General features: G+C 48.1%; 1 protein-coding gene across 1 annotated transcript in view; it reads left to right on the forward strand.

The window, feature by feature from the left end:
- LOC131920872 (tensin-1-like) overlaps positions 1 to 21650 on the forward strand; it is a 75697-nt gene that overhangs the window by 53518 nt on the left and 529 nt on the right. The window contains exon 3 of the mRNA XM_059275336.1: positions 11130 to 11189. Within this exon, the coding sequence (XP_059131319.1) occupies positions 11130 to 11189 (60 nt within the window). The remainder of the gene's footprint in view (positions 1 to 11129; positions 11190 to 21650) is intronic.

A 21650-nucleotide genomic window follows, 5' to 3' on the forward strand; every position in this document is an offset into this window, starting at 1 on the left:
CTTTCCATCTCTCAAATGCTGCCCTCTGTCTGAGGACACCGTAGTGTGTCAGGAGGGAGTGTCTTGGTGCTGTGGCTTGCCTTGTGAGCATTCAGATATGAAGCACCCTGCAAGTTCCCCAGGCAGTGGTGCCAGCTGGTTAGGCCTGGGAGGCATAGGAGCCCGACTGCTGTGCACAGCGTGGTGGCTCCGAGGCAGGCAGACATTAGGCATTAGACACCTCCCAAATGCCTTAGGGAGATGCCATAGGTTCTGCATGGTTATGGGCATGGGAGGGGAGACATCACACTCTCAGAGGCAGTGGACTTTCAAAGGGTGCCAGGGCCCAAGGGCTTAGTCTGTGAACTTAATGAGAGCAGCAAAGCCTGCCTCTGGGATGTCCAGCTTGCCTCAGGAGAAAGTGTGTGTGCGTGTGTGTGTGTGTGTGTGTGTGTGTGTGTGTGTGTGAGATCTGGCATCCCTGTATTGCCAGGTCTATATCTCCCGATACCTGGGACATGGACCTGTTATTCCCAGACATTGTAACCAAAATGGCCTCCATCCAAGCTCTGGCTCCCTGCCCTGCCCTGCCCTGCCCTGGGCTTGCTGTAGCCTTCCTAGAGTCCAGTGCCCACCTCACCAGCCTGCAGACCTGGCACCCTCCCTTCTAAGTCAGTTTCCCTGCATTGGCCTCTGACTGTCCAGGCTGGGTTGCCTTTGATACCCGCCTCCTCTCCTGTTGATGCCTTTTCTTTCTAGCCTGTTCTAGGGGAGTGGGCCTGGAAAGCCGTAAAGCCTCCATTGGGAGGACGGCATCCTTTCCTGAGTGGTCTTGAAGGCTGGGCCGCCCGTGTGGCTCCACCTCTCACCCAGACACTTGAACTACCCTCTCACAGTGGTCAGTCATGGCTGTGGCTGTACTTGCTTCCTGGTCAGCTCCCATCATCTTCTGGGCTTCTGCACAAGCTTCAGTTCCTCTGAAGGTACCTTGCTGCCCCGATTCTCTCTTAATGTCTGGATGGTCAGTGAGTAGCTACAGAGTAGAGTTTGGTTTCTGTCCTAGCAGGAAGCCCAGGAGGCTGAGAGGCTGGCTTTGCTTTGTGGATCAGGTCCCTTGGTGCTAAGTGTGTCCCTGGCACAAAGCAGGCATGTTGCTCTTGATTGTGGTACTTACTTGTAGCACATTGGGTAAGCAAGTTGATGCTCATGGTTTATTATACTTGTGATGATAGATATGGCTTGAGTATGGTTTTTCTTCTCTTAATCTCCATTGTGAATATGAAGAGGATAGAAACACTCTGACCCTGGTATTGAGAAGTGGGGCCTGTGGAAAGTTATTAGGATTTACGAAGTTATTCCCATGGACCTCAATGATTAAGTACTGGTACTTTTGTAAGAGGGATGCATGGTTACGCTTGCATGACCCCAAAAGGCCCTGTATCTAGTGGGCAGGTGCCAAGTGCAGGAATGTATTAGGGTACCTGTGGTGTGAAGGAAAGGATGTTAACTCTGGGGAGGGGACAGGCTCTGTGGACCAACTTTGTGAAAATGAGTTGGCTGTTCTTCAGCCTCTCCACTGCCCAGGCTGAGATCTCCTGCAAGGCAGTTGAGTCTCATATATGTCCCAGGTCACTCAGCAGGTGCATAGGGACAGCAGGCTGCTTGAAAATCTAGAAGTTGCCAGCTAAATGGTTGGCTCATCCATCTGTTCTTCTCTTGCAAATCCACATGAAGTAGGTAACTGTAAACTTTTTCCCAAAGCAGTTAGAGGTGACTCCTCCGACAACCCTAGCCTGACCGCTTCCACAGTTCCCTCTATTTCCTTCCTTAAAATGCTCTGGGATGACCCTGCCTGGCTCAGCATCCCCTCTCATCCACCACTGTCAGTCTTGCTCTATCCTGAGACATGGTAGTCCGACAGAATCTTCCAGAAGAACAAGAAGGGAGAAAAGGCACCCTAGAAACTTCGGTCTTTCTTATGTTATTTATCTGGTGCAAAGCGCCAGGTCCCTCCTCTCATTCTGCCGCCTGAACTTACTTCTCAATTCTGGGTTTTGAAACACTCGCTGTTTTCTGCAAAGAAATCTTGGGTTTCTTCCTGCTGTTCCTCAAAGGTCTGGGTGGTTAGACTTTGAGTTTTTTTGTGGGCTGGGGCATCTGGGTCCTGTTAGTCAATTTTGCAGGCAGATTTTGATTTAAAATTTTTTTGAGTAGCCTGGCTGATAAAATACAAGTTTCTTTTTCTCCATAGCAACTGTGATCTGGACGATTTTAGAGCTTTAGGGTTGCTTTCCACAGTGTTGCTCAGTCTGTGCTCTTCTCTAGGTGCTCATGGCTGTTGTGGCCACCACTAGGGACAGCTCAATAAGTTGCTTCTGAGTCCCCACATAGGATGTTGGAGAACATGAAAAGCAGAATGATTCACTCACAGGCTTGTGGCAGGGTCCTGTGCTGTTGTTCCCTTTGTGTGTGTGTGTGTGTGTGTGTGTGTGTGTGTGTGTGTGGAGCCCACGGGGCAAATAGGCACAGAGTCAATGACACAGACTCTGGGAGAATGTCGAAACAACAAGCCCAGTTTATTCAGGAAGAGGCAAGCCTTATATACCCTCCACCCCACCCTGGGGGAAGGTCTGATGTATATGCATCTGCTGGTGTGACATGGCTACCTCTCATTGGTCTGGGTCATCTCCAGATCATGTTTTAGCTGCTGTTGCTAAGGCCCTTAGGCAGAACCAGGTTGGCTCTCAGAAAGTATCTTTTTTACTGGTTTGGGCCAGCTGGCCCTCAAGCCTATTAGGGATGAGTCATCCCACACAGGCTCATTTATAATTTGGTAAATATCTGTAGTGTGTGTTACATAAAAGACTCTGACAACCTTGTCAGCCTTCAGTGGATTCCCAAAGCTCATGGAGACACTTTGAAGAACAGCACTTCCAAGACGACATATAGCAATGTCAGGCCTTTTTGAGCCAGATGGCTATGATTTGAACCATGACAGTGAGAGCCTGGATTCTTAAGCCTGACTTTGCAAACCCCTCTGTGACTAGGGGGTTGAAGTATGTGGTGTCGACTTTGCTGGGGAGCACAGTGTGCAGGGGAGCACAGTGTGCAGGGCAGCACAGTGTGCAGGTGGGCACTGAATCTGGGATCGAGGACAGGAAGGGAAGCTCCCTGAGTGTAGTCTGCAGTGCTGAAGGCACCAAGCCTGGCCCTTGAAGCTGCTGAGCTTTCCAGTTTGCAATCAATTAAATGAAAAATCTAGTTATTGCCTGAAACGTCTGTTGTGTTTTCTGTGTATTGAGCAGACTCACCTTTCAAATCCCTTGTTTAAAAATTAGATGACTTTTGTCCTTCTTGATTTCTCAGACTTCATGTTAGGAATGCTGCCTCTTTAAATAAACCAGGCAAAAAACATCGGCCACTTTCTGATGACTTTGACCTCTAAACAAATTGACATTTCTTATTTTTTCCACCTTACATATTGCAAATTCTCACTCCCTTGCGTTCTTCTCCTCCTTCTGTTTGTGGTATTTACAACACGCCAAACATAGTAAAGGTTTCAGGCTTACCTACCTTTTCATTTATGATCTTGTTCCTTGGAACACCTACCCCTGCTCACTGTCACAAAGTTATTCTATGGTGGCCAATGCTCATTTCTGTCTCTCCTGTTTCCTACTTGGCACATCTGGAATCCATGTAGTTAGTGCTGTTGGCTTTTTCATGGACTAAGCAGTTTGCCCCCCCCCCCTCCCCGCTCCCCAGGCAACCTGTGATGTTCCTCCTGTGTCAGCTTCTTAGGGATGGATGAGCCCTCGTGTTTGTTTCATATTCTACAAAGAGCTTTGTATCTTCTAGCCTGGGCTTCTGGAAAGTACTTTCACATGTCAGACCTTTAGCAAGCATGGTTTTTAAATAACTACCTCATATTTTACTTGTAGATGTATCTGTCATATATATATGACAGATACATCTACAAGTGTGTGTGTGTGTATATATATATATATATATATATATATATATATATATATATATATATATATATATATATAGCCTCCTAGGTAATTTTTCTTTTCATAGCAGAAAGGTCACTGCTATCACAGGTTTCTTTCTCATTACTGAAGGTGGTGGCAGCAGGAGATGACTGGGCCCTTGTTGAGGGGAGCTGGGACAGCAGCTCTTCACTTTGGTACGGCTTCTGACAGATGTTTGCATCATTGGCTTAGTGACCGTGGAACCCAGTCATTGCTCCAGATACAGAAGAGCCTTTGCCTGTTGGCTCACCACATGTTTAAGTCAGGCTCACCTGGGAGATGTGCTGGCCAGGAACTCACTTTGTAAGAGCCAGACGGCCTCAAATGTGAAATCCTCCTGCTTCAGATTTCTTTTTTTTTTTTTTTTCCTGGAGCTGAGGACCAAACCCAGGACCTTGCACTTGCTAGGCAAGTGCTCTACCACTGAGCTAAATCCCTAACCCCAAATGTTTTTTGTTTGTTTGGTTTTTTTTTTTTTTTTTTTTTTTGAGACAGGGTTTCTCTGTACATCTCTGGCTGTCTTGGAACTCGCTGTGTAGCCCAGGCTGGCCTTGAACTCACAGAGATCTGCCTGTCTCTGCCTCCTGAGTGCTGGGATTAAAGGTGTATGCCACCACCGCCTGGCATGCCTCAGATTTCTTGAGTGCTAGCATTGCATTGTGAGCATAGGCCACCATGTCTGGCTTGCACTTCTATTTACTGTTTGTAAAATGGATAAAGAATGTGAGGATGTGCCTTTCTCTGTGGTTACTGTGGGAGCTATTGGGACAAGGTGTATAAAGCAAGTGCTGCTATGGCAGCCAGACCTGCAGGGCCTAGTCAATGAGTGAGGTGTGGGTTTTCTCCTGGGCTGGGAGGTGCAGGGGCTGGTGGCCCAGAGCACAGCAGGGTGCCTGGGTTCCCGCTGTGCAGACTGACTTCAGGAGCTTTCTCTTTGTAGAGTTCAGCTCCATTCTCAGAGTGGATGCAACCTGAAAAGGGGCCTTCCCTTCTTGTGTGTCTTGTAAGACAGTAAGGGACTTTAGAGAAGTCGGCGGGCTGAGTTCATTAGCTTGTTCCTCAATCAGAAGTGGATCTCTTTGCCATTCTAAAAGCCACAGTCCAGAAGGATGAGTGGGATTATCATCTGTCCTGGGGTTGTCATTGCTCATGTAAGCCAAGATGTCTTCACTGTCACCTCAGTTTCAGGTCACTTAGAAGACCACGTAGATCCCTGTAGCTATGACCCCTGTCTATTACCATTTAACGTGATAGGGATGGAAACTGAAGATATGTAAACTGTTTAAAAGGAACAGCAACACACTTATTACATGAGAATATAAGTATTTTTAGTGAAAAATGACTTCCTCAAAACTCTCATTCACAAGAAGGAGAAGTGAGGCGTTGTTCTGTTTTTCTTTCCTGGGGAGGTGGGACTCCCCTGCTTTCTTCTGCATTCAATCTATCTGCACACTGGGTAGGAGCTGGAAAAGCATGTGACCCTGTGTCAATACAGAGGAGCTTGCTGTCGGCCTCGGAGATTGCTCCTGACTCAGTTTTGATTTCGTATCAAAACTGAAAGGATCATTTCATAAAGATTGTTCTCTCTGTGGTGGAGTCTGAAATGGAATTAATATCTTTTTCAGCTATATATGCTTCTTTGGCTGGTCTTGTGTTTGAGTGGATCTTTGGCCCAGTGAGTATCACAGTGCCCAGGTCATTTGGCAGTTCTTGTCCATTGACTTAGATTTCCTAGTCTTGAGGCATCTTTTTTAAAATCTCAAAACAAAACACAACCCCTCTATACTTGTTAGTAGTGTCACTGGTGATTTTATCAGAAAGGTCTTGAGTTGTCAAGCTCCTGGTTTTGGATGTAGGTCTTTTGAAAAGAGAATTTCCACTTGAAATCTGAAGTTTTGCCGTTGGTGTGACAGGCTCACTTTGATTAACTTCGGGAATCTGGCAAGCAGCCCCTTCATATTTTGTTTGCCAAGGTTCTTTCAAATAAAAATGGTGTTCCTGAGAAAGTCACTAGTTTAGCTGACAGCTCACAGCTGCAACAGTCCTGTTGCTGACGGGCCTGTTCTCACATGGTCCCACTCCAGGTTGTCCCATTCCCAGATGCTGCGACACTCATTGCGGACGTCCCCCCCCTCTGCTCTCACAGAGCAGTGAAGAGGTGTCTACTGAAATTTTACATCAGCATATTCTTTTTTCCTTTTCTCGGAGCTGAGGACCGAACCCAGGGTCTTGTGCTTGCTAGGCAAGCGCTCTACCACTGAGCTAAATCCCCAACCCCCAGCATCTTCTTTTTTCAAAAATGCTTACTTATTTATGTATACGGTTGTTTTGTCTGCATGTATGTCCACACACCAGAAGAGGGTATTGGATCCCGTGGGACTACAGTTATGGAGGTTGTGAACTGCCTTGTGTGTGCTGAGATCTGAACTCAAGACCTCTGGAAAAGCAACCAGTGCTCTTAACCACTGAGCCATCTTTCCAATCCTCTTCAAGATACTCTTATATATTTTTGTATATTCTGATATATTTTTAAATCCAGTGACTGCTGGTACTGAGTAGAATGGTAACTAGTACAAGGTGGTCTTGTTTCCCAAGTTCTTGCAGAGGCACCAGCGGTTTCCCCACTGTGTTAACACAGAGAAAGGGGAGGAGGAGTATGAAAATATTTTGGCCTCATCAACCCATTATGAAGTCTTGGAGACTCAGACGTCTACAGACTCCCTCTGATCTAACTCTCTAAGGGTGACCTTTCTGTGACTCACACGAGGATGGAGTGAGGAGGAGGCTAGACTAAATATGACTCTGTAGGCGAGGAGGAAGTGGAAGACACTGAACGGGCAGCAGACACTGGCCAGCACAGGGGCAAGAGGCTTCCTATGGCGTTGCAGAACATGTGCATGAAGGTTCCCAGAGCATGCTATCTTTCTGAGCAACACTGTATGGGTGTGAGAGTGGCAGAGGGGTCTGAGCCAGCTGGGAAATAGGGTTCTGTGTGGAATCAGTGGACGGATGAAAGGCACCCACTGTTACACCTGGAGAGCTTTGGGGACCATGAGTACAGGTCGTGTGGGGACTTTGTGGAGAGTGAAGACTGTGGAGACTGAAAGAACACCCTTGAGCTCCATGAATGTGGTGTTGAGGGGAGAGGTCATAGGTCGGGAGGAAGGAAGCCGATCTGTTAAGTGGCATCTGCTGGCACTCTGAGCAGCTGACGGTGGCATTGACAGATGCTGCCATGTCCTCTTTCTGGTCATCTTTCATATGAGGAAGCTGAAGGGACTCTGCCCTTCAGTCTCGGGTATACTGGGTGATTTCAGCAGGAAGAAGTTGGTTAGGGTGCTGAGGGAGCATAAGTGGATGAGTAATAGCATTGTTTTCTTTTTTTTTAATTTTTAAATTTATTTTTACTTTTTTTAAATCTTTAGATGAAAAAAAAAACACACAGGTTGATCTAAGACTTTACAAACCAAAATGTTCCAAAACCTAAAATTTGAATGCACAAAATGTTTCAGAATTTGGATTTATGGAATAAAATCGTAAACCAGTATAATCTATGAAAATGTTCCCAAATCTGAAACCTCTTGGTTCCAAGTATTTGGATAAGGGGCACTCAACTCAGCCTGTGATTGTCTTTAGGATGAACAGGATTCTTGCCCATAAATGATTGTGATGAAGTCCTGGGGAAATGGCAGTGTACGTATTTATACAACACAACTTTATACCACCTGGGTTTGGATCCACCAGTAATGATTTGGGAGGCAGACTCACAGCCTGAGGAAGTACCACTTGATAGGCGAGAAGTCATGGATTTATGAATTGATTTTCATTTGGCAAATGATGCAAGAGCTGGCAGCATAAACGCCTGTATTCTCAGCAGTTGAGAGGCTGAGGCAGGAGGTTTGCCATAAGTTTGAGGCTAGCCTGAGCTACAAAATGAGGCTCTGCCCCAAGAACAAAGGCAACAGAGTTTTTCCCATTCTTTCCTTCCTTTTTAGAATTTTCAATTAGTTGATAAATTAACATTTAGTTACTTTTATATTATATGTGTTAGTGTTTTGCCTGCATGTTTATCTGCGTACCATAAGTGTGTCTCATGCCCATGGAGGTCAGAAGAGGGTGCCAGAAACCCTGGAACTGGAGTTAGAAACAACTATTAGCCACCATGTGGGTACTGGAAATTGAACCTCGGTCCTCTGGAAGAGCAGCCAGTGGTCTTAACCACTGAGCCATCTCTGTAGCTCCATCTGTTTATTCTTAGTAGTTTGGGACCATTTGTTTAGTAGGTAGCTGCTAAACATTTTTGAAAGTCCAGAGAGTAATTGGAGTGCATTAAAAACGTGTTTGAAATTGTCAGGGAACAAATATAACAGTCATTTTTTTTAAAAAAAAAAGCCCAGTATTTAAATCAAAGTGTGATAACTTCTGGGCAGATGGGTGGGATTGGCTGAGAGACAAGACGGATGGGGACACTTGCCTTTGGGGGCCTGTGTGCCTGTTGGTGGGGAGCTCTAGTGATTTGGGGGGCTCCCCCTTGCTGGTGCCTTCCCGACTTGTACCTGACAGACCAAATGCTCTGTGTCATCCTGCCGGCTATGGGCTTCTACCAGCATGCCTGCAAAAAGTCGTGATTGGTTCACTGTTGATGTATGAACGAATCCTCAGGTTTCATGCAGACTCTGGCCTCCCCTCAGTAGAAGGAGCAAAGATGCGCGGCTTCTTCCTGGGATACGAGGAGGCTTTAGGAACGCCTGTGCAGGATGCTGTAGGCGCTGACTGGTGAGCTGCCTTTGTGGGTTCCGTTAGTGTTACCCTGGGCAGAATCTGATAGTACACAGCAAGGACGACTGTCTGTCCTCCAGCTTGCAGCCTGCCCCGAGAGGTGGACTGTTAAGATGATCTGACATGACCAGCCGTGGGGTCAGAGGCACTGAGGCGGGCCCCAGAGGCAAGCGTAGGATAGTCAGAACGGACATTGGAACAAGGCCGGGGTGGACGGGGGTAGGTGGGGAGCTGTCAGTGTGGGCCCACGGAGGACTTTGAGTTCATGCTGAGGTGGCTGAGCTTTTCCTGTGGGTGATAGGACGGACATTGGCTCATTTTCTGTGATGGGTCATAAGGCAGCAAGCATGGACACCAGAAAGCTGAGCTGAGGACAGAGATGGCTGGATTTTACTGTGCTGTGAACGTGCTGTTAGTGCCTTGGTACAACTGTAAGCATCTGCTCTTTCTCACTGCTTCTTGGATTGGGAATGTAAGATTTCGGGGACCAAGCCGTTCACACTAGGCTTCCTCTCAGAGACTGTCTGCCATTGAAGGCCTGGCTGAGGTTGGAGTTTGCTGTCACTGAGACATCACACTCTTGGAGTCGGCAGCCAAACTGGCCAAGTGCTGCATGCTGGCTGGTGGCTTCAGTTTCTTTCCAAATTGGCAGCTCTGCAGGGTTGCTGAAGTAGCCCGTAAAGTGGCAGAAGCCACATAGCATCCCCTCTGCCATGTCTGACTAACGTGTAGACAGCAGTGATTCATTGTACATGGGGCTGGAATGATTAAGGTCATCGCAGAGGCTGCCTGCCATGTGATTGCCATCAGCTGCTCCTGGGGTGTGCTGCCCCCTCACATCTTAGTTTCTGCCTGTTGTCCACTGCCTGGGCTGGCTTCTGTCTGGGTTTTTAAGCTCTCATGGAAGTCCTGTTGTTATCCAGTGGAAATCTTTCTTGATTTCGAAATCCCTGGTCACAATTATGTGTTGTGCTGATTGGAAGATGAAGAATAAATATTTGTGGTATGTATTCTAACAAATCTCAAAAGCCTGGGCAGACAATTGAAAATCTAGATCACGCACAGATAAAAACTTAAATAGGTTGTTAACTTTTGGGGTTCACAAACTCCAAGGCCCTGGGTAGATTTATCTGTTTCAGCCTTACTTAACCCTCTGTGAACCTTTGTGGTCCAGAAGGCAGAGTGTGGAGAGAGGGAAGGTTTTCTGAGCTCCTGGGCTTAACAGCACCAAGCTGAGATTTGGTGCCCTGTCTCTCTGATCTCTGAGACCTTGTTGTCTGGGCTCTGTACACTTCTGCTCCGGGCATCACTTTGTAGTTTGAAAGAAGGGGCCCATGAAGGATTCCATTTGACATTGATAGTTCTGTGAGGGGGAACAGGGGTCCAGAGAGGTCCTAGAATTTGCCTTGGGCGGCTCTGCTGGATGGGTAGAGCCCAGACAGGAAGTCCCAGGCAGGTGCCGTAGGGAAGGTGTTGAGGCCTCTGTGGTGCTCCCAGGGGCGGTTGTGGTGGGCTGAGGTGCAGTTGCTTCATTTCCCACTGTCCCCATCCTGCCCCCTCTCCCACGGATGGCCTTGTCACCGCACTGCCTCATGCTGCTGCTACTGGCCTTTTATTCCTTGAGGCCCAGCTGCGGCCTGCCTCTGGGCCAGAGGGGAGGGCCTGTGAAATCCACATTGGTTCCAGCACCCCGTCTGCATTGTTGGGGCCTCCCATGACACAGGACCCGCTCTGCTCACATAATGGCCCCCGTTGAAGGACTCTTCTATAGGAATTTAGACATGAATTTATTCTGACAGTGCCTGCTTCGGTCTCCCGGAAGTGGAAACGTGCAGAGACCAAATGACCTCGTGACTTTCTCGCTCCTGGGAGGGCTCTGATCAAATGCCTGGGGCTTTGTTCCTTCTCTTTCTCCTTCTCCTCTTCTTCTTTCCTCGGGGATAAATTATAACTTCTGTGTGTGTCCCCAGGTCCTACTTGCCTTCTTGAGGTCTCCAGTTTGGCTGGATGAAACCTTTTTAAAAACCAGGCTACTTAGGACCCCACTCCTGATAAATTTCTACCTGCCTTGTCTGAACTTTTGTTACTTTTTCTTCTTTTTCCTGTTGTGGGAATTGAATCCAAGCCCTGGTACGTGCCGAGCACATGCTCAACCACATAGCTCTAAGGTGTCACTTGTGTCTCAGTTTGTGTTCTCGGTGCACAGCCACCTCTTGTCAGGGAGAGGCCTTCCTCCCGAGCCTGCCTGCTAAACTTTCTCAAGGAGGGAGACCTGGCAAGCACCTGGCAAGCGTCACTTAAGATTGCCTGGCTAACAGACATTCTTTCTCTTTCTTCCAGTCTGCAAGTATTCCTGCCACAAGAAATGTGAAGCCCAGGTAAGCATTCCATGGCTTTCTCGTGGGACTTCTTTGAGCTGGCCTTCACTGACTGATATGCAGAGGGGGAGGGGGCCTCTGGACTGCAGCCTCGGAAAGGAGCTGGGAGCTGGTGGAAAGAGACCGGCCGGGGGCATACTGCTGAGTGCGGCTTGTAACTTTCATCTCAAGAACAAACCCAAAGAACTTGGAAATCCATGTTTTTAATTATAGAAAATAATTCTGAAGAATTTGATTTTAGATAAGACCTCAGTCATCCTTTTCTGGCCGCGCCACCAGCTCCTTGCCAGTGATGAGTGATCCCGACTTTCTCTGTGCGTTGGCATCTATTCATGGGGCAGAGGCGTAGAAACAGAGTCAGGGCACGTGGTCAGCCTAGAGGAGTGAGCTGGCTAACTTTGAGGGTAGTTAGTTGTTCACTGTGGTTAGGGAAAACCGAGGCAGCCTGGAGTAGGGATCATTAGGCTGAGTGTGTGTGTCCCCAGAGGGCTTGAGAGCCAGCCAGGTGGTCCCCTGGTTGCTGAGGACTGGCTGCCTTGCCTGTGATGAGCAAAAAAGTGAGAGGGCCTTCCCCTTCTCTGTGTCCACAGCTCTGGATCTCCCAGCTTTGAGGTTGGTCTTCAGTGTGACCACAGCCTTTCAAAACCTTGCTGACTGTCAGACTGTCAGGGGTCTTGGTGAGCTGTCCCTCTGGCTGTAGGACGAGGGAGGAGATGGGCTCTGTTGATGTTGTAGACCTCATGAGTCAGGCTGTTCCCAGATCTCCATCCCGTCTTCAGTCTCCGAACTGGAGGATGTACTGGAACATTTCAGGATACCATAAACCACATGGCTTCCCATGCATGTTTTCCATGTAAGGACCAGGAAGGGCATAGTACATAGTACATAGTACAAACATACACGAGTACACACCCCATGTCTTTCTATTGCTGTGAAGAGACACTATGACCACGGCAACTCTTTTTTTTCTTCCTTCCTTCCTTCCTTCCTTCCTTCCTTCTTTCCTTCCTTCCTTCCTTCCTTTCTTTTTTGTTTTTTCGAGACAGGGTCTCGCTATGTAGCTTTGCACCTTTCCTGGAACTTACTCTGTAGCCCAGGCTGGCCTTGAACTCACAGAGATCCACCTGCCTCTGCCTCCCAAGTGCTGGGATTAAAGGCGTGTGCCACCACCGCTCTGCTAGGAGGAGGTCTTAAATACAGGTTTATAGCACAATGAGAGAACCCTGGAGGGCAGAAGTTTGCTATTGATGTTTTACAATCTTGCATCTAAGCTGTTAACACCCATTATGTAGGATACACAGACAAGGAACTTCTCTTAAGCATTCAGGAGGTTGAAACCCGGGAGGGAATTAGCATGGGGAGGATATCAAGGTCAAGGTCAGCAAGCAAGGCAACAGTTACCCAAAACGGGGGCCAGGGCCCTACAGGTCCCCCTTTTACTAATAAATGAGCTTCTGACTTAGGTTGCGTGGGACGTCAGCAGGTCACCTTACCCATCATGGAGATGCCTGCCAGGCCACACAGGCGCTCTGTCTTAGGTTGGTGAGTGCCCCCAGGTATTACCCCTCTGTGAATATTCATTATCATACAGGCTCAATCGTGTGTGAGCTGCAGAGTTAACTGTTGCCAAAGATCTCAAAGGACCATGGCAACTCTTACAAAGAAAACATTAAATTGGGGCTGGCTTACAGTTCAGAGGTCTAGTTCATTATCATCATGGCAAAGTGTGGTAGCATGCAGAAAGACATGTGGTAGAGAGGTAGCTGAGAGTTCTACATCTGATCCAAATGCAATAGAAAGTGCACTGTCTTGAGCTTCGGAGCCCTCAAAGCCCACCCCTAGTGACACACTATTTCCAACAAGCCCACACCTCCTAATAGTGTCACTCCCTATGGGCCAAGCATTCAAACACATGAGTCTATGGGGATCATACCTATTCAAAGCACCCACCCCACATTCATACATTCATTTTGTTCATAAGTACATGCATGTGTACTCACACTCATCCGTATACCCTGTGCACACACAGGCGCACATGCACACACATGAACACTCACACAGAGGTGGAAAATGAATGGTCTTAGACCTCATGCTCTTTCCAGAGATAAGTGACTTGTCTTTTAAGTGCTTTTATGGACAACTTTAGAACATGCAGGAAGCAGAGAAGTTGCTCAGTGCTGCTGATATATGTGTTAGCTAGCTTAAAGCCAACACTTCCTGCCCTCTTCACCCTCTGCCTTTCTCTTATAAGGTCACTCAGAGTTGTTGTTGTTTTTTTTTTCTCCTAAGCCTAATAGGGTGGAATGGAGCAGCTCTGCCTTCCCTTCCTGCTCAGCTCTGTTTTGGAGAAGATCCTTTTCCACCTGGGGCCAGTGTTTCTTGGTCACACACACTCTTGGGTGGGACTGGTTTCCAATCCTGGTTCATTTTAGCTGACCTTCTGTGTGCTGCCTACCTACCTTTAGTCAAAGGAATTGTGTTGCAGTGGTCCCTGGAATTGGGAATGCAGTGGTGAGTGGGGATGGTCCATTTTGGGAGTGAGCCTGCCTTGTAGAGGTTGCATTCCCATGCAGGGACTTCAGTGTGCCTTTCACAGCGCTGTGTCTCCTCTGGCGGCCCTTGTCCTCACAGCGTGTGTCTTGGCACTCATAGGAGTGTGATCAAAGGGCTGAGGTCTTGTCGCCCACTCCGTCCCCTGACTGTATTCCAGGTTCTGACCTGTGCTGCAGAAATGAACCTGCATCTTCTCCTTCCATTTCTGACTGCTTAAGATTCCTTGGTTCAAGGAATCATCCAAAAGTCTTAAGTATAACTGATATGGCATTGCTAACCCCAGCAGCTGTCAGTTTGCTGAGAGATGAATGGGCTTTTCCTCCTATCAGATCCTGTCAGGGGGAAATGTAGCCACATTCTTTAAAAAAAAAACAAAACACCCTCCCCCTCTTTTTTTTTTCAATATAAAAATGGCTTTGAATAGCATGAAAGGATGCCACCAGCAATAACAAAGCACCTTCTCATTCCGAAGATACAGAGCTGTGGTGCCAGCGAACCAAGAACCATAAATTCCCAGCAGCCCAGCAGATCTCGGTGGCTGGGAAGCATTTCTTTCAGGAACTGGAGTGTGGTTTCTTCCACATGACTGCTGTGAGTTCTGGGTCTTGCTCGGGTGTCGTAGATCTCATGCACTTGGGTTTTGGGTCTTCACTAATGTGTGCGTATGTATCCCTGTGCAGCTTCCCTGGATGCAGCTTTGGAAAACTGGAAAGCTTTGTGAAGGTTTAGACTTGGGTCTCATATTAGACCTCGTCTGTCTTGTACTGATGGGGTGCCATGTGCGTCATGTACCCTCCTCTTTGGTGTTCCTGAGGAAGAGAGCTAGGAACAGTCACTGCAGCGTGTGGTTGGGGTGTTATGGAATCGACTGCATGATCAGTGCCCGGTTTGGTTAATGCTACCGTCTTAGGTGTCTGTCTGTGCCTGTGGTTGCACCGAGGATGTGGAGGGGGCTCTATAAAGAGGACTGAGTCACAGTAGGGAGACAGAGTCACAGTAGGGAGACTGAGTCATAGTAGGGAGACTGAGACATAGTGAGGAGACAAAGAAGCCCCAGTATGGTGGATGAGGTTACTATCTTCCAAAGCTACTAGACAGCATGTCCCTCAGGCCAGGCCATGAGGCTCAGTGGGCAGATAGAGGGAGAGACCTGGCCCTTGGTCTCTTTATGGTTTTTGGGCTGAAAGTAGGCCAGTCCACCTGCTGTGGTCTGAATGACTGTGTCTCTAGCTTCACGTGTTGAAATGTAACCCTGTATGTGATGGCATTAGGGGGTGGAGCCTCTGGGAGGCTATTAGGTGTTGTTGGGTGGGGCCTTATGATTGATGGGCTTAGTGCCCTTGTCAAAGAGGCACTGGAGAGTTTTCTTCTCTTCCATCAAATAGAGACTGCAGGAAGGCATGATCAGGCATCCAGAAAGCAGATCCTCACCCAGCACTAAAGCTGTTAGTGCTTCGATGTTGGAGTGCCCAGCCGTAGATTCCCATCATCGATGTCACCGAGTTTGAAGTGGGTTTTTTGCTTGTTTGTTTGTAAGGCAGCTTGGATGGACTGAAGTAGGTCTGTCTGAGCTTCAGTTTCCTCGTGTGTGGAACAGATAAATACTTCTTAAATTACACACACTAATGGCCTTCTCTTAGACACTGAGTGTGATAATGCTGTGTGTGAGCCCTAGGGAAGTCAAGGGACGATATGAAATCTCTTGAGAGGTCGGGATCTCACTGTTCTGCTCACTGGGTGCCGAGCTGATTCATTTCAGCTCCTCAACGGTTTGGGCCTCATGACTTGGTTTTTCTCTGCCATCAGTTGACTCATGAACATGAGGGGAAAGGGAAGGAGAAATACAGAAGTTTTAGGAAAGCAGATGTTGAATGAAGAGGAAGAAGAGGGGCTGGGGATTGTCCCTGTAACGTGCACAAGAACCAACCTTGTCTTTGCAGCCTGTGGTTGCCATGGACATTGGCTATTTTTGACATCTGCCCATGCCGGGAGTCACACTTCAGGGTCCTGAATCATCAGAGCTCTCCCCATGGAGATTGAACACCAGTTAGCTGGGCTGGAGCACGTCTGGGACAGCATTGAGCAGCCAGCAGGTCCTGGCATTCAGCATCTGCTGTAGTCCACAAAGGACCAGTCTCTAGCACCAGGGCTCCCTGGTACCCTCAGCCTCTAGGCCCATCCTCAACCTTACCTGCCTGGCTTCAAGCTCCATTCTATCTGTGACACATCCAAGATGCCCAGTCCTCTACAGAGAACATGGCAGGACTAGCATGTGTCTCTTCTTCCTATTGCTCTTTTGCAGCATACGCAGGACTGGGCTGTCATAGATACATATTTCTATGAGGACCAGGTGATGTTCTGAGGACACAGGGAAACCAGTGTGAGTTCTTGCTTTGCTTTGTGTTAAGCTCTTGGCTATGGATGTCCCTGCTTTGTCTCATTGCTTTGTGTCCAGACTAATCCTCCCTCAGGCCCCAGAGCACCAGGCAGCTCTACCATCATAGAAGCAGGTCCAGGTGATTCCCCAATGTGGGAGGGTGACTACACCATGAACATTTGGGAACGAATGAACTTGGTGATGCTTGCTCCCGCTTCAGCATTGAAGATGAGGATGTCCACCTAATTCCCTAGCCCTAAGGAGTGGAAGTGGTGGACCCAGATATCTTCCTGGAAATATATGGACCCAGACATTGTCCTAGGAAAATGAGTCAGTTTCACTTAGTAAAAAACAAAACAAAACAAAACAAAACCCCAAATCAGCATTTTTCATTAAAACAACAAAAGCCAAAGCCCCAAAGTGCCTTGAACTGAGCTCTTGTGCTGTACATGTGATGGCCGGTTTCCTGGTACATTTTCTGAGGTTCGGTGCCTATATCTGAAGGATGGGCAGTTAGAAGCCACCAGAGTACTATGGGAGTGACATGAGACACTGTATTGTCTCTCATGACACTGGCTTGTGGTGTATGCTCAGAAAAAATGGAAGTCAGCCAATGCTCCCAGAGCTTACAGGGAAGAGCTGAGCCTGCAGGCATGACTGTTCCCTTGTCACTGGACACCAAGGGCTTCTGTTCTTGGCTGGTTGCTCTGTTCTTGGAGGTGGCAGCTTCAGGATCAAGCGATGGCACTTCCCTGAGAGAAATCCGTGCTGCCAGCTCAGCGTTTACCCAGGATTCTTCCACCTGACCCGCCACCATTTGTCCTAATGATGGAAGTCATTGAAGCTGGACAATTCAACACACATTTCTGAGTTTCACTCTAGCCAGGCACTGAGCTGGGCCCAAGAACCACACTGACTTCAGGGAAATTCCAGCCTTGCCACCCTGAGGACCACCTGGGAGCCTGGCTCTGCCAAGACACACTTCTCTGCATTCGGTGCAGTCTGTGTGCTTGGTGTTCTAGAGAGGGGGAGGTTGGGGGGAGGGGTTGTGCTGAGCTGGGAATGCAGAGTCTTGTACATGCGAGGCAAGTGGTCTACCACTGAGCTTCCAGTTTGACAGCTGCCTTATACAATTGTTTCTGGAGGTCATTGAAGTTATTCTTAGGGTGTTTATGTGTTCATAGCAGAATGGAAGGGAAAGCAGACAGAATTCTCTCTGACTCTGCGCGACCTCTCCCACCATAATTAATCTCTGTTGCGACTGATGGCCTCCACTGAAATGTCAGCCTCATCCAGAGTGTGTTTGGCAGTAGGACTCAATCTTGGTGTTCTGTTTTCTGTTCCTTTTCTCATCACAGTGACAAAGACACCTGGGATTAAACAATTTCAAGGAGAAAGGATTTATTTTGATTCATGTTTTTAGAAGTTCAGCCCACTGTTGTTGGCTCTGTTGACGCTAGGCCTCAGTGAGGCAGATCAGGATGGTGGGAAAATGTCAGGGAGGCACTGTCCACCTTGTGGTTGGACAGGAAATGGAGTACAAGGAGCTGGGAACCAGGCATAAGTTTCAGAAGTCCCTAGTGCCCTGCTTCCTCCAGCTTGGCTTCATCCACTGAAGTCTCCACTCCCTCTCCAAACTCAGCCATCAGCTCAGGAGCAGCCCAACACAGCATGTGAGCCTGTGGGAGACATGTCTCATAGTCTATGAATTTGGACAAATGTATAGTACAGCATATGTACCCTATAGAGTATTTACCCTGCCTTAAAAATCTCCTGCGCTCCCTTCCTCTCCCGGCTTCTGGTGACCTCCAGTCTTTTTGTTGTCTTCATCATTTTGTCTTTTCCAGGGTGTCGCGTAGGTAGAGCCCTACAGCAGGCAAACCGTTCAGACTGGTTTCACCTTTTCACAGGACACATTTTATACCTTCTCTCTGTGTCTCATGGTTGTACAGTCTAGTTTCTTTTAGTATCGTTGGTGCCTCTACTGTCCCGATGGCAGTGGTTCATTTATTCATTCATATCTTGCTTGCTCCGAGTTCTCACTGGTGTGAGAAGAGCCATAAGCATCTTCAGACTTTGCCCTTTGAGGGATACTTTTGTCTTTCCCAAGTGGTCCCTTTTCAGGAAGGCTATCCTCACTGGCTTGCTTGGACCCATCTTAGGGAGGAAACTCACTGAAGCATTGAGAGCTGGGGCCTTTGTTACTGAGAAGGAGGGCTCTTTTGGGGCCCAGGATGTGGGGATGGCCTGCCTGCCCACTGGGGAAGCCTCACCTGTGCCCTGAGCTCACCTCGGAGTTAGCAATCCAGGTGTAATCAACACCTGGCCCATGTATAAAAATTCTTGTTTTCAAACTCCATATAATCTGTGCCCTAAACGAGGCCATTGATTGTGGACTTCGAGAGCTTCATCGGATGGGGCCAGAGAGGAGAAACCAAGGTTGTTTTGCTGTTGTTTGTTTTGCTTTGTGGTTTCTTCTGTGACAGGGTCTTACCTTCTAGCTAAGACTGGAATGAAACTCACTGTGTAGCTCAGCCTGGCCTCAATTGCATGCCAGTCCCCCTACCTCCACTTCTAAGTGCTAGGTACAGAGGTGTTAGTCACCACACTGGCTAACTAAGGGCTTTGAAGCTGCCTACGATGTGTGGCCAGATTGGCAAGAGGGACCATATTGTCTTGTGTAGTTAGCAGTGTAAATGTCACTTTGTGGTGACATGTTTGCTCTTCAGCAGGGTTCTATATTTAAGCTATGTTTGTAGAGGATTACTTTCCCTACCCCAACAATAGGCCCAAAAGGAATTATTACAGGTGTGCACCCCATAATGATGCTTTAGTCAACAGTGGGCTGCCTATCTGATGGTGGTCCACAAGCCTGCGTCATCTGGTGATGCTGTAGTGACCCTGGTTGTGCAAACACACTGTATGGTGTTTGCACAGCAACAATCTTGCGTCACCACATTACTCAGAGTACATCCCCATTGTGAAGCGGTGCAGGGCAATTATACTCTTTTGAGATACTACCTTCGTTTTAAATCAACACCAGGATTTTAAAAACTACCCTTTTGAGTCTTTAAAAGTTGGCCGTCTGTATTATGTTGTAACAAATAAAATAGACCTAGATATAGCTCTGGAGTGAGTCTGTACCACTTTGCTCTTTGATTTGACTCTGGCTGTAATCTCTTATTGGCTATGGTTGCTTGTATGCAGGAAGCTGGAGGTCTGGTACAGTGAGAGTGTCAGTCCTTTGGGTCCTTCACGAGGTCTGGGTCAGGCCATGTACTTGAGGACTCTTAGAATCTTTACCGTGAGAAGCTACCTTCCTGTGGCCCCTCGTGGGGCCTGGAGATGATGGACTGATGGCAGTGAGGACACACCATAGCTGCAGGTAGGTTTGCTTTGAATTAGAATTTGTGAGTTTCCATGGAAACCTGCCTCTGTGCTCCATCCCTGTTTTTCTCCACAGTGTCCTGAGGAAGAAGTTCCCCTACTGACTGGGGAAGTGTGCAAGGCCAGTGGTGTCACCTGACCTCTCGTAGACAGGTTCTTACCAGTGAGGAAGGGCACTGGGAAATATCAAAACAAATGCCAGTTTTTTTGTGATGAGAATAACAAACAGGTGACCACTTGCCTTGGGGTCCTACAGAACATGGTGGGACATTGTGTCTTGGAGGTCTTGAGTCTAGAGTAGGGGGATAGAACTCAAGACCAGCTAGCTATGAACAGCTGTCTCTCAAATATAGATACTTGATGAATATTTTTCTGACTTCTGGTTATGTCTTTGAGTACCTGAATTTTGTGATAGGCTGTTTTATTCATATAAAAATCCTGGGTCTGAATTCTAATTCCACCTTGTGTTAGTCTGGTCTTCTGTGAAATTAAGGCAAGAACACCTTCCCTAGGGATGTGTGAAATGGACTTCAGCTCGCTTGCAAGCCCAGGCCTCTGGCTTCTGCTGGAGCTCTCTCTCTCGTTCCTCAAGAGCAGTGGTTCTCAACCTGTGGGTTGCGACCATCAGAAAACAGGTATTTCCGGTGGTCTTAGGAACCGATACGCTGCTCAGTAGCAAAATTACAGTTATGAAGTAGCAACAAAAATAATTTTATGGTTGGTGGTCACCGCAACATGAGGAACTGTAATCAAGGGTTCAGCATTAGGAAGGTTGAGAACCACTGCTCTAGAGGTCCCATGGACCCCTGCAGTGTCGGTGACTGAAGGGACTGTTCTGAGGCATGGTAAGCAAGCACTTCTGTGGAGCATGGGAGATCAGTAGATCACTAGCATCTACCAGCGTGCATTTAGGCAGGAAAGGGCAGTGTGCTTTCTCAATTCTCCTTGAGAATGCTGCCTGTTTATCTCATTTAGAGCAGTTTCTGGAGACTGTCAAAGACCCCGATCAGTGCCCCCTGGGCTGTGGTATCGCAGGGCCTCCATCATGCTGGCTGTGGGACTGTCCACCTGGCCTGCTGCCCTTCTCCCTGACTCTCAGGATCCTGCAGGCTGCGTGGCCAGCCCTAGTTTGTTTCCAGGGAGGCTTTTGTGATCCTGATCCATTGATTGTGCCGCCAGGGTGACTGCCCGGATTAGAGTCCTCACCTGTGTGGGCGCTAGGGCTTCCTGAAGAGCAGGCCTCTGCCCCCTTCTTTGAGAGGCGTGTGTATGTGTGTGTGTTCACGTCCCTGTCCGCATGTATTAAGTTTCAAACCTGGGACAAATTGGCTGAGGTTCTTGTTTAACACATCAAAGCCGACCTGGTGGCCAGGTTCTCCCAGCATCCCTCAGTCCCTGCCTGTTACAGGGTATGGCTGGTGTACCCCACCCTCTACCCTGAACGCTCCAGCCCAAGGGCTGGGCTGCCCTTCCCCCCAGAATCTCTTCCCTATATAATCCAGACATTGTGGTTTCCCACCCCTTTTGTACCTTTGTCCTCCTGGCCGCTGCACCTGGTTCCCCTCTCTCCCCTCTCGCATGGCTCAGGGTATTGACAACTCTGGACTCTCCCAAATGTGTCTGCCTGTGGCTATGCTTTCCCTTCTATCTCAATAAACTTTCCCCTCCTTTCCTTCATTCAGCGTGTCTGTGCGTGCGTGCTTGACTGTGTGTCCTTCCTTGCTATGCACATGAACATCTCTACTCTTCCCAGGGACTAGCCTGCATCCCAGTTTTCCAGGCCAACCCTGCTTATTATTGATACTGCTGTGTGGTCCCCAGTATCTCTGACGTTTCTCTGTAGACCTGACTGGGCTTGCATGGTGAAGGTTTGCAGTGTCTGGGTTCAGAAGGCTGACTGGTGACCCTGGCTGGCTTCCATAATGTAAATATACCTCCTTCATCGTCAGCTACTTGTGCTCATTACTGAATGCAAAAAAGAAATAAAAAGGAAAGGACATGACTGCTCCTAGATATGGTGGAGGAGAAAGTTTGTTGTAAATAAAAGGGAGAGCGTAGCCAGAGGCAGACACATCTGGGAGAGTCCAGAGTGGACATGTCCAGACTGAGCGTGGCCATGTGGGGAGAGGGGGAGGGGAAGGGAGAAGGGAGAGAGGGGAATGAGGT

This window comes from Peromyscus eremicus, chromosome 10, assembly GCF_949786415.1.
Source record: "Peromyscus eremicus chromosome 10, PerEre_H2_v1, whole genome shotgun sequence".
In the NCBI taxonomy this organism is placed as follows: domain Eukaryota; kingdom Metazoa; phylum Chordata; class Mammalia; order Rodentia; family Cricetidae; genus Peromyscus; species Peromyscus eremicus.